Here is a 14,475-nt window from a genome sequence, read left to right as displayed (position 1 = left end):
ATGCCGACTCAAAATTTGGTCCCCGGTCAGAATGGAACCGAGCTGGACAGCCAAAAGGCTGTATTACACGAGTCCACAGAGCTTTTACTGTCGTCTGCGCCGTTTGGTCATGTGTAGGGATGGCCCAAGAGTAACGTGTAAATAAATCCGTGGCAACAAGGATGTTTTGAATACGGTCTGTTGGCCGACCCAAGGACAAGAAGTCTAGCCCTATTACCTCAAGAGGGTATGACACAGCTATTGGGTTAAGAGGGGCCCTAGGCTCTACTCTTTTCCTCTGGAGGCTGCAGGCAACACAACCCAAATGGAAATGGCGTACCTCTTGCTCCATGTCAGGCCAATGGAAATGCTGTCGTATCCGGGCCAGTGTTCGATCCACACCAGCATGGGCAGCGGCTTCATGGACCTTTTTCCAGACCTCTTCACACCTTGAGCTTGGACACACCACCTGGAAGCGTACTTCATGGGTTTGCTGGTCAGTAACCTTACGACACAATACTTTGTTTTCAACTTTAAGTCTTTTCCGCTGTTGCAACAGTCTCTGTGCTCTACAGGACAAGGCTCGGCGTTCTGGTCCCGTCGGTAGAGTCTGGTTTTCTACATACCTCTTAGCCACTTTTATGTCTGGATCATTGGCTTGGGCATCTTCCCATTCGCTGCTAGCCAACTCACTGTCCTCACTTCTAGGGGTTAGCTCAATGGCTGCTGTGGTCACGCTTGCTCCTGTTTCACACTCCTGGTCTGCAACCCTGGCAGGGATGGGGTCAACTGGAAACCTGGACAGAGCATCTGCATTAGCATTGCTTTTACCTGGGCGGTACTTGACGTCGTAGTTGAAAGAAGCCAGCTGAGCGACCCAGCGTTGTTCCACAGAACCCAGGCGAGCAGTCTGCAGGTGAGCAACAGGGTTATTGTCTGTGTATACTGTGAACTGTGTTCCAGTCAGGTAGTCTCTGAATTTCTCAGTCACCGCCCACTTTAGAGCCAGAAGCTCTAGCTTAAACGAACTGTAGTTAGCATCATTCCTCTCGGTTGGGTGTAGACTTCGGCTGGCGAACGCTATTACACGTTCCCTTCCCTCCTGGGCTTGGGCTAACACTGCTCCCAACCCCTGGTTGCTTGCATCGGTGTAGACAATGAAGGGAAGTGTGTAGTCAGCGTATGCCAGAACAGGGGTTTGTGTCAAAGCCCTCTTTAGGGCATCGAAGGCTGCTTGGCACTCGGAGGACCATTGCACTCTTCGAGTCTTAGACTTTTTATTTGCTGGAATGCCTGTCAACAAGTTATTCAGGGAACGTGCAATTTTGGCAAATCCAGATACAAAGCGTCTGTAGTATCCAGCTAGCCCTAGGAAGGCTCTCACTTGCCTTATCGTGGATGGAACAGGCCAGTTTGATACAGACGAGATTTTATCGGGGTCAGGTCTTACCCCAGAATGATCCACCACATGGCCCAAAAACTTGACTTCTTGTTGGAGAAGTTTACACTTGTCCAATCGCAGTTTCAGGCCGTGCCGCAACAATCTTTGGATCACCTCATCCAAATGCTGTAGGTGAGAGGAAAAGTCAGGTGAGTATATTATGATGTCGTCCAAATACACCAATAGGGACTACGCCATTTGCCCACTTAAACACTGTTGCATTAGGCGCTGAAATGTTGCTGGTGCATTACATAGGCCAAAAGGCATGCGCTCAAACTCAAATAGTCCAAGTGGGGTTGTAAAGGCAGTTTTCTCTGTCTTGTGGGTCCATCTCAACCTGCCAATAGCCACTAGCCAGGTCAAGGGTAGAAAACCACTCGGCACGGGTCAGGTTTGTTAGAGTCTCTTCGATTCTGGGAAGGGGAAAGGCATCTTTATGGGTTACGGCATTAAGTTTCCTATAGTCCACACAGAACCTCCAGTTACCGTCCTTCTTCACCAGAACTATGGGTGCAGCCCATGGGCTACAACTTTCTCTGATTACCCCCTTCTCAAGCATTTCTGCAAGTGGGTTTTTCATTTCCTTGTACATCAGAGGCGGAAGAGGTCGGTACCTTTCTCTGATGGGCGCTGCATCACCTGTATGGATACGGTGTTGTACTAGGTCTGTCCGACCAAAGTCTTCATCATGGTTAGCAAACGTGTCCTTCCACTTGAGCAGCAGGGTGCATAGCTCCTCCTGTTGCGGTTTAGAGAGATCAGGTCACAGAGAGATCAAAGCCACTTAAACAACACCATTGTCTTCCAGAGATAGGGTAAGGTCATGAGATCCATGCACATCAGCTTCATCAATGTGGTACAGCTTACCCAATTTCTGGTACCGCCCTATTGACAAGGTGTAGGGATATGGATTACAGACACGAACAGGGATCCTCCCATTTCTTACCACTGCTAGTGTCCTAGCTACGCCAACATTGTTGGTTTCAGGTAGTGCTTCCATCAGGGCACAGTAGTCAGTTCCTCCCGGGCCCATCCGAGCACGGCCCCACACCAGCAGTTCACTCTTTGGTGGGACTTGGATAATTTGGCGAGCAGCTGGCCGCACGTTTCCCAAGAATCCGTCTTTTGTCATGGTGGCCTTGATACGTCGACAGGTAGCAAAAGCATCCCGCCAAACTCTCTGGTTCTTCAGCTGCTGTGGGGTGGAAACAGGCCTTCCAGGCTGTTTAAAGAGTGTTTCCCAGCAGGCGGTCACAACATTCATACCTATGAGGAGCGGGTGGGTGCAGTGTCTATCTTTAATAATCACGACTCCTCGTCCAGGTATTTTGATGCCTTCCACTTCTAGATCAAACACTGCGTAGCTAGTGTATGGGATCTCCAGGCCATTGGCTGCCCTTAACTGGAAAACTACAGGGGTCTTCCCAAGCTTAGCTTTGGAAAAATGCAGCTCAAATAAACTCTGCTGCATTAAGGTAACCTGAGACCCCGTATCCAACAGTCCTTGCAACTCAACCCCTTCAATCGTTACTCCTATAGTTGGACATTGCCCAATAAAGGCTTCTGTGGCCCTTGAGTCGTGTAGTGAATCAGCAACCCCTGCCCCTTGGACCTCAGCAGCAGGGACAACTAGTTTAAAGCCGCCTGGGAAGCAGCAGGCCTCCTACAATACCTGGCTATATATGTCCCGCTTGTCTACATTAACGACAGATCGGCCTACCTTGTCCATCCCAGTCATTAGCACTGGACGCGACCGCTCCCTATGTTGTGTCAGGGGCGGTGGGGGAGCATTGACTGGTTGAAGGAGTGGTTTAATTTCCATCATTAATTCTTGGGCGAGTCCTTGCATCTGGGATTTCACATCTTCCATGATCTCTCGCTTCAGCGAGTCTCTCCAACTTTCCTTCTGTAACAAAGCAGGGGAGGCATGAGAGTTGTTCACAGAAAAGCATGTTACCTCCGGCTGTGTGTATCCGTGTTCTGAGGCCAGCAGTAGTGCCTCTTGCCGTAGTGAAGCAAAGTCTTCGTCTGGGTTACGGCGTGCTTACACCTTCAGCGCCTGAGTCATTGGGCCTTCGTTTAGCCCAAGCAACAACTGGTCTCGTAGCACCGTGTCAGAGGGGGCGTTGCTTGGATCATGCCGCCGCAACATGCAAAACAGCTCTCTCAACCGTAATATGAACGAGGGTACAGTCTCTCCAGGTTTCTGTTTACAACCGAAGAACTGTGATCTTAAAACCGGGGTTGGGGTTCTATCGCCATAGAGAGAGTCTAGATGGAGAAAAATCTTCCTACCCTGGTCTCGCTCACTGTCTTCAAGGACACTGACCTGGCGTTTAGCCTCTCCTGCTAAGGCTCCCAACACAATAGCTGCCTTCCCAGCCTCTGTTAATTCTTGGGAACTTAACAGTCCTTGAATCTGTTCCTTCCAATCACTATATGATAAATCTTCACCTGGCCCTTTAAATGTTGGCAGACACGGGGCACCAGGAAACACAGGCATCATCATCTTCGAAGCCTTTATGTCTTAAATCACCACAGCTGTTCTCCAATCCGATCCTGCCAGCAACTGCCAGAAAAGTTCCCTTGTCAGCCCGGTGAGGCGGGGGACTTAAAATCTAATAAGAAAAATAAGATAAATTTATAAAAAGGGTACCAGCAACACCACCTAGTTGCGGAGTCTAGGTCTCCAGAAAAACCGGTTCTTTGTTCATCGAAGGAAGAACAGCATGGGTCACAAGACTTAAAAACGTGGTTAAAAGGAGGATTTTATTATAACTAAAAGCCCATAAATAACTACAATTGTAAAAAGTCCAGCTGGAACAAAGTGCTAAAAACAAGGTTTAAAATTCAACCAGCCACTGATCCGTCCGGCCCTTTCTCCGAGTTTCCGGTTGCCCAGTGAGGTGCCCAATCCGTCTCGTTCTTGTATGCACCCTGCCTGCTCGTCCGCTGCCTTGCCGTCCTCCACTGCTTTACTCCACTGTGGCTTCTCCTTCATGTGGCTTCTCCTTCATGTGGCTTCTCCTTCCCGTGGCCTCTCTACCCCCTCTCATGCCGTGCTTGGTGTCCTTATAGCAGCTGGGGTGATTGGAGAGGGGAGGTCCTTTCTCCTAGTGAAATATGGTTGGCCAGGGCTCTGTAGTTGATTAGTCCCTCCAGGTGCATGTAGTTGGCTAAACATTGGTTTTGTAAGTAAAAATGTAATAAAACAAACCATGCTAAAATGTGATAAAACAAACCATGCTAAAATGTTATAAAAACAAAACATGCTAAAATGTAATAAAACAAATTGTGCTAAAATGTTTATAAAACAAATTATGCTAAAATGTTTATAAAAACAAATTATGCTAAAATGTTTATAAAAACAAAACATGCTAAAATGTAAAACCAAAACATGCTAAAATATAATAACCAATAATTTATTAAACCACAATGTCCCCCTGGTGACACTATGATCTGCTGGTTTGGAGCTATAATATTATAATTCCAAAGGGAAAGTGTCCTGAAAGTCATTTTAATTGAGGACGAACCGGAAACTTGTGCGGTGTGCCAGCTTCTTTTTGTCTTAACCTACAGCAACATGCTGATATTTACACATCAGGATAAAACCTAACAAGTGGTCCCTGCATTATGACAGCCAAATTATTCAAATAGACCTTATGGTTGCAGAGATTCATCCTTTTTTAATCATGGGTATGCAATTTCCGACCAGGGGGCTAAAAAGGGGCTTGCAGCTATAGAGCAGAGGTACCCAACCTTTTTTGCCTCACAGACCAGTTACAAGTTAGAATTTTTTTTTTCGGTCTTGACAGTTTGGCGGATAAACACGATGAAAACGTTTAATATTTTTCTTTCTCTCCGGCCCCAGGCCGAGTGGCCCGGTGTGCTATTGTCCCCAACCAGGGGACCCAATGACAATCCCACCCGGCGTTCTGAGGTGGTAAAATGAGTAGAGTTTTTCAGAGCTGAAGATCCTAACAATGTAAAGACAAGATCTCAGACCAGTTTAATATCATTTCCTCAGGTTTTAATCTTCCACAAGCTTAATCCCTAAACTCTCTGCAGGGTCATCAAAGGGCTTTACTGAGCACAGCATCCAGGTTTTTAATCTGAATATATAAATTCTGACATGTCACCGTGAATAAAGACACAGGTCAGAAGGACTCCTCTGAGGTAGCCGCCAGTTAAACGACATCTGTCAGTCCTTCATTCTGCACTACTGTATGATATCCCTTCCCCTCAAGGGGACATAAGGTATAATACACTATTCCTCTAGCAAAAAGGGCCTCATGCAGACATAAATTGGTAGAATAAAAGCGTATAAATGAACCTATCTATACCGATATTCAGCAATGTTGAATAACATTTAATTATGTGGCTCATGCTAAGGATGGTTTCTTCAAGTTCGACAGTTGGATCTGTTTTTTTTAGTTCCTTGCCAGTTTATTCCAGAAATTACAAAAGAGAGACACAACCAAAATGTTGCAATTAACTCCAGACCTGAATGGACCGTCATCATCTAAATGAACATCTTGCTGTATTGAAGAAAACTTGAAACCAGAGATTGAGATCATAAACTCGTGTTTACAATGTTTACTGAGGGAATTAATCAAGAGAGAAGCAGTCATTTTCTTACAGACTTCTATAGGACCAGGAGATGTCCCGCACTGGACATTAGAGACACTGTCACAATGTTCACTTTGGACCAGAGAGAGAAATCATTAGTAGCCTTCTTTTTTATTGCCAACTCTTTTGTGTTGGGGATTCAGGTCCAAAGATGGGCTCTAAATTGTAGAGCCGTTCTGGTGTATTTAATGAACAGTATACATGATCAAAGCTCAACACATTTATCTATTTTTTAGAGATTATGCATTTTCCTGCAACTCAGCACTTTATCATTCAGCTGGTAACTATTCTAATGAACTAACACTTTCCAGATATTGATTTTATTTTTACCTTGGACTATTACATCTGTAAATATTTGTTCGTTTTTAGGTGGAATCATATTGTAAGAACTGAGCTCCTTTTGATGTACAACCATACCTTGTCGAACTGAAGTAACCAGAAATCTAATCTATTAAAGGTGCTGTCCCTTTAAGCAGTCAGCAGGGCTGTGATTGGCCTGATGAGTGTGTGCGCTTCAGTCTTGACTTGTGTAGTGTGTGATGTTCCAGTGGGCTCCAGCTCCACTACAGTCACCTCGGACCAGTCAGCTGAGCCCCCTGCCCTACACCCAGTCTGAACGGAGCTAGCATGAGTACTGTGTCTGAGCCTTCAGCTGGCAGCATCAGGTCTCTGTCTGCAGCCAAGAGGCACAAAAGCATCAGGAAGAACTCCAGAAGGATTTATTCAGCCTACCAGGACCACCAGCAAGGGTCAGTCTACTCTCCTCAGTCTTTGTTGTCAATTGGCTTGCTTTCTCCCAGCCTGTCTGTTTTCCTCTCTCTCTCTCTCTCTGTCACAATATGACTTTCGGCATTTCGTTGAGCCTCAAAATGCTTCCTGAAGCTTATATAATTAGACAGATTTACAAAGAGTTTCCTGTGTGCTATGTTTCCCTCAACTGCCATCAAGGGCATTCTGACCCGTTGGTCATCTTAACAAAATGGAATTTTTAGTCTATTAATCACACTGAAAGAGATTGACTCTGTTAAATGCACATATGATAGATGTATGGAAGGAAATGACACAACAGAATGCAAATTTCCTTACTTTATCATTTATGTAACAGCAACCATTATTTTTTAGATAATCACTTAGTGATGATGGAGAATATAGGTTTTCGCAAGCTATTAGAGATTTTAAACCTTGTTTGGGTTTGGAGAAATCTTTTGCCTTTACATGTGATGCATTTGAATAATTGCACGTTACTAAGGTTAGGAAAATCATTTGTTTATTTCTTTCATGATTTGCAGACACTAAAACAGCGGCCTCCTTCACAGAGACTGTTTCTAAAATGCACACAGCATGCATCACAGAAGCATACCAAAAGGAGGGACAATCCATTTGAAAAAGTGCATTGAAAACACACAGAATTCTCAAAGGTCTAAGTCACAAATGATGTGCTCGTTGGTAGATGCTGCACAGGATTTATAATCCCTTTGAAGAAGATAATGCAAAAGAAACAACGTCCACGAAATGGTATTAAACGTAAAAGATGTATTAACTGACTGAAACATTATTTTTCTAAATCTTCCCTTCTGTCTCACAAAGTGTGTGGTGGTGTTTGTTTCTGCTGGAGCCCGCTCTCTGCCGGTTTCTTCTCATTGCCTTCTTATTATGATTAGGGACATTTCTGCATGCAGAAATAAGAGAAGACAACGGAAGAACTATATTGCAAATATTGCGTCAGTCTGGGGGTTGCTGTCTCTTTGTCTTTCACCACATGCGACGCTGCAGGTGTTATACTTTACATTTCTTTGGCCACCATCAGGGGACGTTCTCCTCTGCAGCGGCTTAGCTGGGGGGAAAGGCCCAATTGGAATGATATGTTTTCATGAAGGCAGAGAAGGTTGTATCTGTAGTCCAGCACCCTACAAGACACAGTTACTCTATTATGAGACACACCCTTGTAGATAACTCCGGGGATTGTACCCGCATTAAGACCTACATGGCTTTGCCTGCATAGTATGTCTAAGATGTTACCCTGCATGCATCCTGTAAATCTCCTTCTTTATTTATTATCCAATAGACAAGGGAAGGGAAGAAAGTATTGATCAGCACTGATTGTGATTATCCCAATCACCAGATGTCTAAAGCAATGTCCAGCAATTTGAACATTTATCAAGATTGCATACATGGAATTTGGACGTTTCTTCTCTCCAAAATAAATCGTCACAAAAAAATAATATATAAACTATACAGTATAAATATAACATTCTTCTGAGCTGTATCTCCTCTGTAGCTCCTTCATCGGTAGACCCCTATGGCAGGGCCGGTCGATTGTTTGCCATTGAAAAAAAATCACGTCACACACATGCGTGGTTGACCGCAAACAGAAAACGGAGACATTTAATTTCATTCAAATTCAACCCTGTCTGACCCCAATCAGTGCAAATTGTCCGAGTAAGGTAATGACCAGAAACGTGTGGAATGGTTGTGATGTTCCCTCACTTCTGATAGACGCTATGCAGTACTGTTGTTCCGATTGGTTACAGCTACTGCCTGTCAAACCTAATGCATACTTACACAGTATGCACTGCTCTTTCAGGCATGGTGGTCCTCTGGCCACACCCATTCAGCGATGTCCCACTGAGTAAAGGCACAGAAATAAATGCATTGGATCCAGACAAAAAGTAGAAGCAAGAATGAGAACTTTCAAGTCTTTCAAAATGAGGGCACTGGGTTACCGTGACACACTAGTTAGAGAGGGTCCTCTGGTTACCCCAGTCTCCAGATGTGTCGTAGTGCCCCTGAATTTGACATCCATTGCAGTCTGTCCATCCTGGGAGAGGGATCCCTCCTCTGACTTTCTCCCTAAGGTTTCTTCCCTTTTTTCCCCATGGAAGGGTTTTTTCATTTTTTGGGGAGTTTTTCCTGTGCCGATGTGAGGGTTTCGGGACAGAGGATGTTGCATGTGTACAGACTGTAAAGCCCTCTGAGGCAAATTTTGGGCTATACGAAATAAAATGAATTGAATTGAACAAGACACCTTACCGCAAACTACTCATTGAAAGTAGCTGATAAACGGTATGTAATACGAATTGCTTGAAAGTTACAACCTCAAAAAAGCAGTGCAGCCGAAACATTTTGCCATGATTGGTCGTAATAATACAGGAAAAGCTGTTAATCTGTAACGTAACCTTATTTGGGTTAAGATATTTTACTTTCATTTGATGTTTTTTTGTCATTTGACCGTTAAACTCTTTTTTACAGTGTACCTTTGCTGAAGCACGATTTTGATGGTTTTGTTTGGTTATTCAAAACAGTACACACACTTAGCACAACCACAAACTCAATCAGCAAAACACTTCAGATGCTTTGCAAAATGAAACATTCTCGTAAAAACTATACACAAATTGATCAAAACTATATATAGTTACCATATGACACACACATTGCATATGACTTTATTCTGTACCAGTTACACACGGCTGTTAACCTTAAACACGCAATTCTACTTCTCAGCAATCGGAGTAGTGTAAGTGAACTACACAAAGAAAGTGCAAAACATCGGCCACATTTGTACCACTATAAACACAATGTTTGTAAAACAATACACAGTGATTTGTGAAACACATATATACACTATAGACACCACACAAGACAAGTGTGTTAAGATATTACGTAACATGGAGATTCACAACAAGAAACAAGTTCCTGTTTATATGGATTAGACAAAAAATAAAATCTAGCTGGATCTGGCCTCCTCCTCTGGGATTGCCCCTCTCACCGTCACTCTCCACCTTTGGTTGAAGAAAGATAAACTCACCTCCTGCATTTCACAGTGCTTACTGTAAGCAATCTTGTGTTTGGTTGTGTTTGGGCCCCTGAAGGCTGCGTTTAACCAATTGGGACATGGTTTGGTAATTTGACAATCAGTGCTCTGCAATTGCATGTTTTACAGTTTTTCTGAATGCTACAGTTCTTTTCAATAAAAAACAAGAATTATTGTTCAATACTCAAACCACATTTTTAAAACTCTTTACACAATCAGCGACGTAACTGTGAATAATATTTCATGGCTTTCAGACAAAATGCATTCAATCACCATATTTTTCTAAATCCACAAACACTTTGGTCATTCATACTCCACAAAACTGCTTTTTCATATGCTAACACACTGCTTTCAAAACTGATAAAACCACATTCAAATCAGAATGATGACAAATTGCAAACATTTTTGCAGTAATTATTTTGAAATATTTCAATATTTCAGCTCAAAGCCGACTCAGGTGTCCTGCTTTAGTCTCATCACCATGTTTCAGTAAAAGGTGACAGCTTGGAACTGATTTTGTTTGGAAATAAGGATCATAGAAGAGGAGAGATACGTGGGAGAGTGTGTGGAGGACAAAGGAGAGGGAGACCAAGAGCGGTGATATCTGATGAAATACACTAAATGTTGTGAACATGGTCTCACTGTGAGAGGCCGGTTTTGTTGGTCTGAGTGAGTTTTGTAGGTTTGATTAACTGTTTAGCCAAAATGAAGGAAATGCAAACTGTGTGAAGAGTTTTGAAAGTGTGGTTTCAGTATTGCAAAAAAAAAAGTAAAAGCAATTGAAAAAAACTGTTAATAAGCCAGAGTTCACCATCATGCAACCCTGGGCCCATAGAACACTGCACACGGCACTACATTCCTGGACACATGACATGCTCACTGATGTCCACAGACCGGAGCAGACCAGATATGTCATCATATGGGACGATGTTAGCTTTGGTCCACAGCTGGCCCCATCAACGTGTAGCCCTGTTACAGGAAGTGGAGGAGGCATCATGTCAGGGATGGATACGGCATTCCAGAAGATATTTTCCCATGGGGCCTTGTACTAGAGCGAATTGCATGTGATGTAGACAACATTTTGTGGCCGGACCCAGAGAGACGACACAATGTAGACTGATTTTACTATTTTTCTCCTCAGTGAAATGACTATTTTGTGTTTTGATGTGTGTAAATAAACACCAATATTTGACGTTTAGATCCCTGTATGTTTACAGAACTATGACAAAAGTATGACCTCAAACTGACACAGCCTACCTTGTGTTCTTTATTCGTGCCGTCAGTGTGTAGTTGGCGCATTGTGTGCTTATTATTGTGATGGCTTGTGGTAACTGTTTGATACGAAAATACCATTTATAAGAATGTTTGAGTTAAGCAAGGTTTATTAGCTTTTTCAAGAGAACGTTTTGCAGATTTGGTGAAAGCTTTTCTTTTTTGTATGTAGAGTTTTGCAAAAAAAGTCAATAGTTGCCATAGTTATTTGCCTTAGCCAACAGAAAAAACTGTAAAACACTTCAGTGTGTAATGTATAGAAGTGGGGTGAGTGTTTTACAAATCACTGTGTGTATTGTTTCGCAATGTGTGAGGCTGACTTTGTCCTCATTGTGGTACGAATCTGGGCCGACTTTTGCTCCTTGAGTGAAAGGTTTGGATAATTGTCTGATTCTTTTGATTTTAGTGTATATTCAATCTTAAAAAACAGTAAATGCACGTGGTCATTATTACCTACTGCCACCCACTGGCATGAAGAGTATTTCATTATTTAGCCAGCCAATATTTTGCAGCTCAGACGCTCAACAGTTTCATATTATTTGCAGCAGTAAAATGGGATATTTTTGAACATATTTTGCTGTTTTCTATTGACCTGCTTAGAATAGCTGTCTTAAGGAAGCTGTCCCCAGTGAGTATAAACTAATTGGTTTCTTCTGATCTCAAGGGACAGTCAAAAACAGTCACTAAGATGATATCCTTTATTCAGTTATCTTTACAATGTCAGCAGGCATGACCCTTTTTCATCGTTCCCCTGTGTCTTCTCTTGTAGCTCCTCAGATGAAGACGATAAAGAGGATGAGCGAGTGGAAAGTAATGACCCAGAGGAGATGTTCCAGAACATTCAATATCAGAAGGAGATCATCGCCAACATTCGGACCAGACCCTGGCCAATGAGACGCAAGCTCAAAGTTCTAAAGTACCCAGAAGTGTGATTGTTCCGTCTCTATCTGTGGACTGATAGTTTACTCTTGCCCTCCTCTTCTGCGTTAGCACACACACACACACACACACACACACACACACACACACACACACGCACACGCACAAACGCTACTTGTCTCAATTAAAGTTCTGTATATATGTTATTATTTAAAGAGAGAATGACTCACTGCTCACCCAACAAAACCTCCACAGGTATAATGACTGTGTATTCTTCTGTGTTACTGAAATGCATCCAGAGATACTAGCAATCTAACTGATCTCTGGCATGAGATTAGTTTACCTTTTGTGCTGACTGGAGTAGGACGAGACAAAAGAGCAACCCTGTCTCTTACAAATGTGCCCTTTAATGCTGGACAAAAACGGTTGCTGTATGTATTATGTTCCGTGGCATTTCATCAAGTGCAAAACGTTCTGTGCATTTCAATAGATCCCCTACAACACAATTCAGGCAACACTATAAACATTCTATAATGGAACAGAATTTTGAAGTTTAAAATGAGCCCATTAAATAAGGATTTATCTCCATGAATTGGCTGATTCATTTGTTCCTCCCATTTAACTTCTTTGTCCAACTGGCAATCACAGAGCTTGATGGGAGATACGGCAGAAGACATACAAGCATATACGTGAATGGTCATTTGTATAAGACAATGGTATGGAATTACTTTTGCAAAAATTGAGCAGCAAGATTTGAACTTACAAATATACTTTGATTTTCACAAAGGCAGTATCCCTTGTTAACATGTACAGCAACACATCTTTGGTAAATGGATGAACGTGTGTGAACATTCTGCCACGTACCCAAACGCTTGTGAATGTCCACATGTCTAAAGAAGCTCTACCATAAGTGCTGTGTGATCACACACAGAGCTGTGTAGGCTCTAACAGTTGACTGAATGTTATTAGACGAGAGGAACGCAGAGTAGATGGAGAGCTCAAGATGTGCTGAGTATGTGCCATGGATAACAGGTTTTATATGGGCAGTTTGTTATTACTGCAGAGGTTTTATTACCGTCATCAGGGCCGGGATGCAAGTCTGCGCTTTTACAACCTCTTTAATCTCAGGCTGAGCGTCTGTGGTTACTCTCACTGCAACGCCTGCTCCTATACCACTCCTCACCGTAAAAATAAAATATTGAAAATATTATATTACAAAAAATAAAAACCATGCCACAATTGTAAAAACTCTAGGTTCTTTCCCTCCGAGAGTACAGTGCACGTTGAGTGTCCATTGATCCATACATGCCTCATTGCCCTCTCAGATGGATGAGCGGCTTCCTCCTTCTGGTAAACTATAAAGCTAAACAATTGTTTTTACACTTTATTTTAATTAAGTTTAACCAGTTAGGTGCTTTACTGATTTAGAAGGATCTGGGTTTTACTACTGGTTGGCTGATGAATGTATTTGCAGCATGTTTCCCCCTGTGTTTTGAAAATTCACTTTCACATTGGAGTTGCCCTCAAGCCTCACTCCTCCACTATCATCGTTAGCAGGACATCACCACATCATTCATTTAAAAAAAGGTTTATCGTACCGATAACAACCGCATCCCACACATGGAGTTTTGGATAAAAACATGTTCCTCAGTACTCTACCAACTACTACCAACTGTGTGTCTGTGTGTCCCAGGCAGGCCAGAGAGATTGTTCTGAAGTATGAAGGCCGTCTCACCAGAACCAGAGGCTACCAGACTGCAGGAGCTGATGTATGTATGTCATTCATATGATCACACAGCTTTGAATCCAGTTTGTAAAGAATGAAGAACAGCTTTTTGTCCACTATAAGAATAAATGAATAGCTGAGTTCAGATAGGAGGGATTGGTCTAAAGACCCTGGAGACTGCTACTTGTGTCCCACATGAAACCAGTTGTCAACAGCATTGTGGTACTGATCATCAAGGGAAAACCAAGGCACCCACATGGACGTGAGACTAGCGTGTTTAATAGATGTTTTTTTATTGATTTAAGTTTATGCATAACAGAATGCATAGTCTTCAGGTAGGATGGTCAAAATGTCCAAACGTCATTAGCCTTGTAGCTCCCTCTTGAACATCTGAAAACATCGGTGCAAAATCGGCACATTTTACATCAAACAATACATTTACTGACTTCTCCATACCCATTTAAATGTACATTTACTGCTCCACAGGTCAATGAGGTAAAAAGGACAAAGTCCACTTCACTTCGTCACACGCTAGTTGTCTTTAGAGTACAGTGCCCTCTAGTGGCGATCATTTCCCCCAGTGGGCTACACAAAGGGGAAAAAATAAAAGAACACAATTAAAACAAAAATGAAAACAGAACAACAATATGCATCCACAAGTAAACGTATAAATACATACACACAGGATTGCTAGGTGCGTGTTCAATGCTGCTTTTCTTTAAAACCATGATTTAATGC

The 14,475-nt window shown here is 42.7% G+C and overlaps 1 protein-coding gene across 1 annotated transcript in view; it reads left to right on the top strand.

The window, feature by feature from the left end:
• The first annotated feature begins 6,627 nt into the window (after positions 1 to 6,627).
• Positions 6,628 to 14,475, top strand: part of LOC119198931 (transmembrane channel-like protein 3) — a 46,928-nt gene continuing 39,080 nt past the window's right edge. Inside the window, exons 1-3 of the mRNA XM_037456546.2 lie at positions 6,628 to 6,798; positions 11,902 to 12,048; positions 13,705 to 13,780. Coding sequence (XP_037312443.2) covers positions 6,677 to 6,798; positions 11,902 to 12,048; positions 13,705 to 13,780 — 345 coding nt within the window. The 5' untranslated portion in view covers positions 6,628 to 6,676. The remainder of the gene's footprint in view (positions 6,799 to 11,901; positions 12,049 to 13,704; positions 13,781 to 14,475) is intronic.

This window comes from Pungitius pungitius, chromosome 4 (genome assembly GCF_949316345.1).
Source record: "Pungitius pungitius chromosome 4, fPunPun2.1, whole genome shotgun sequence".
NCBI lineage: Eukaryota > Metazoa > Chordata > Actinopteri > Perciformes > Gasterosteidae > Pungitius > Pungitius pungitius.
Note: the sequence above shows the minus strand (reverse complement) of the source record. Positions and strands in the feature narration are given on the sequence as shown.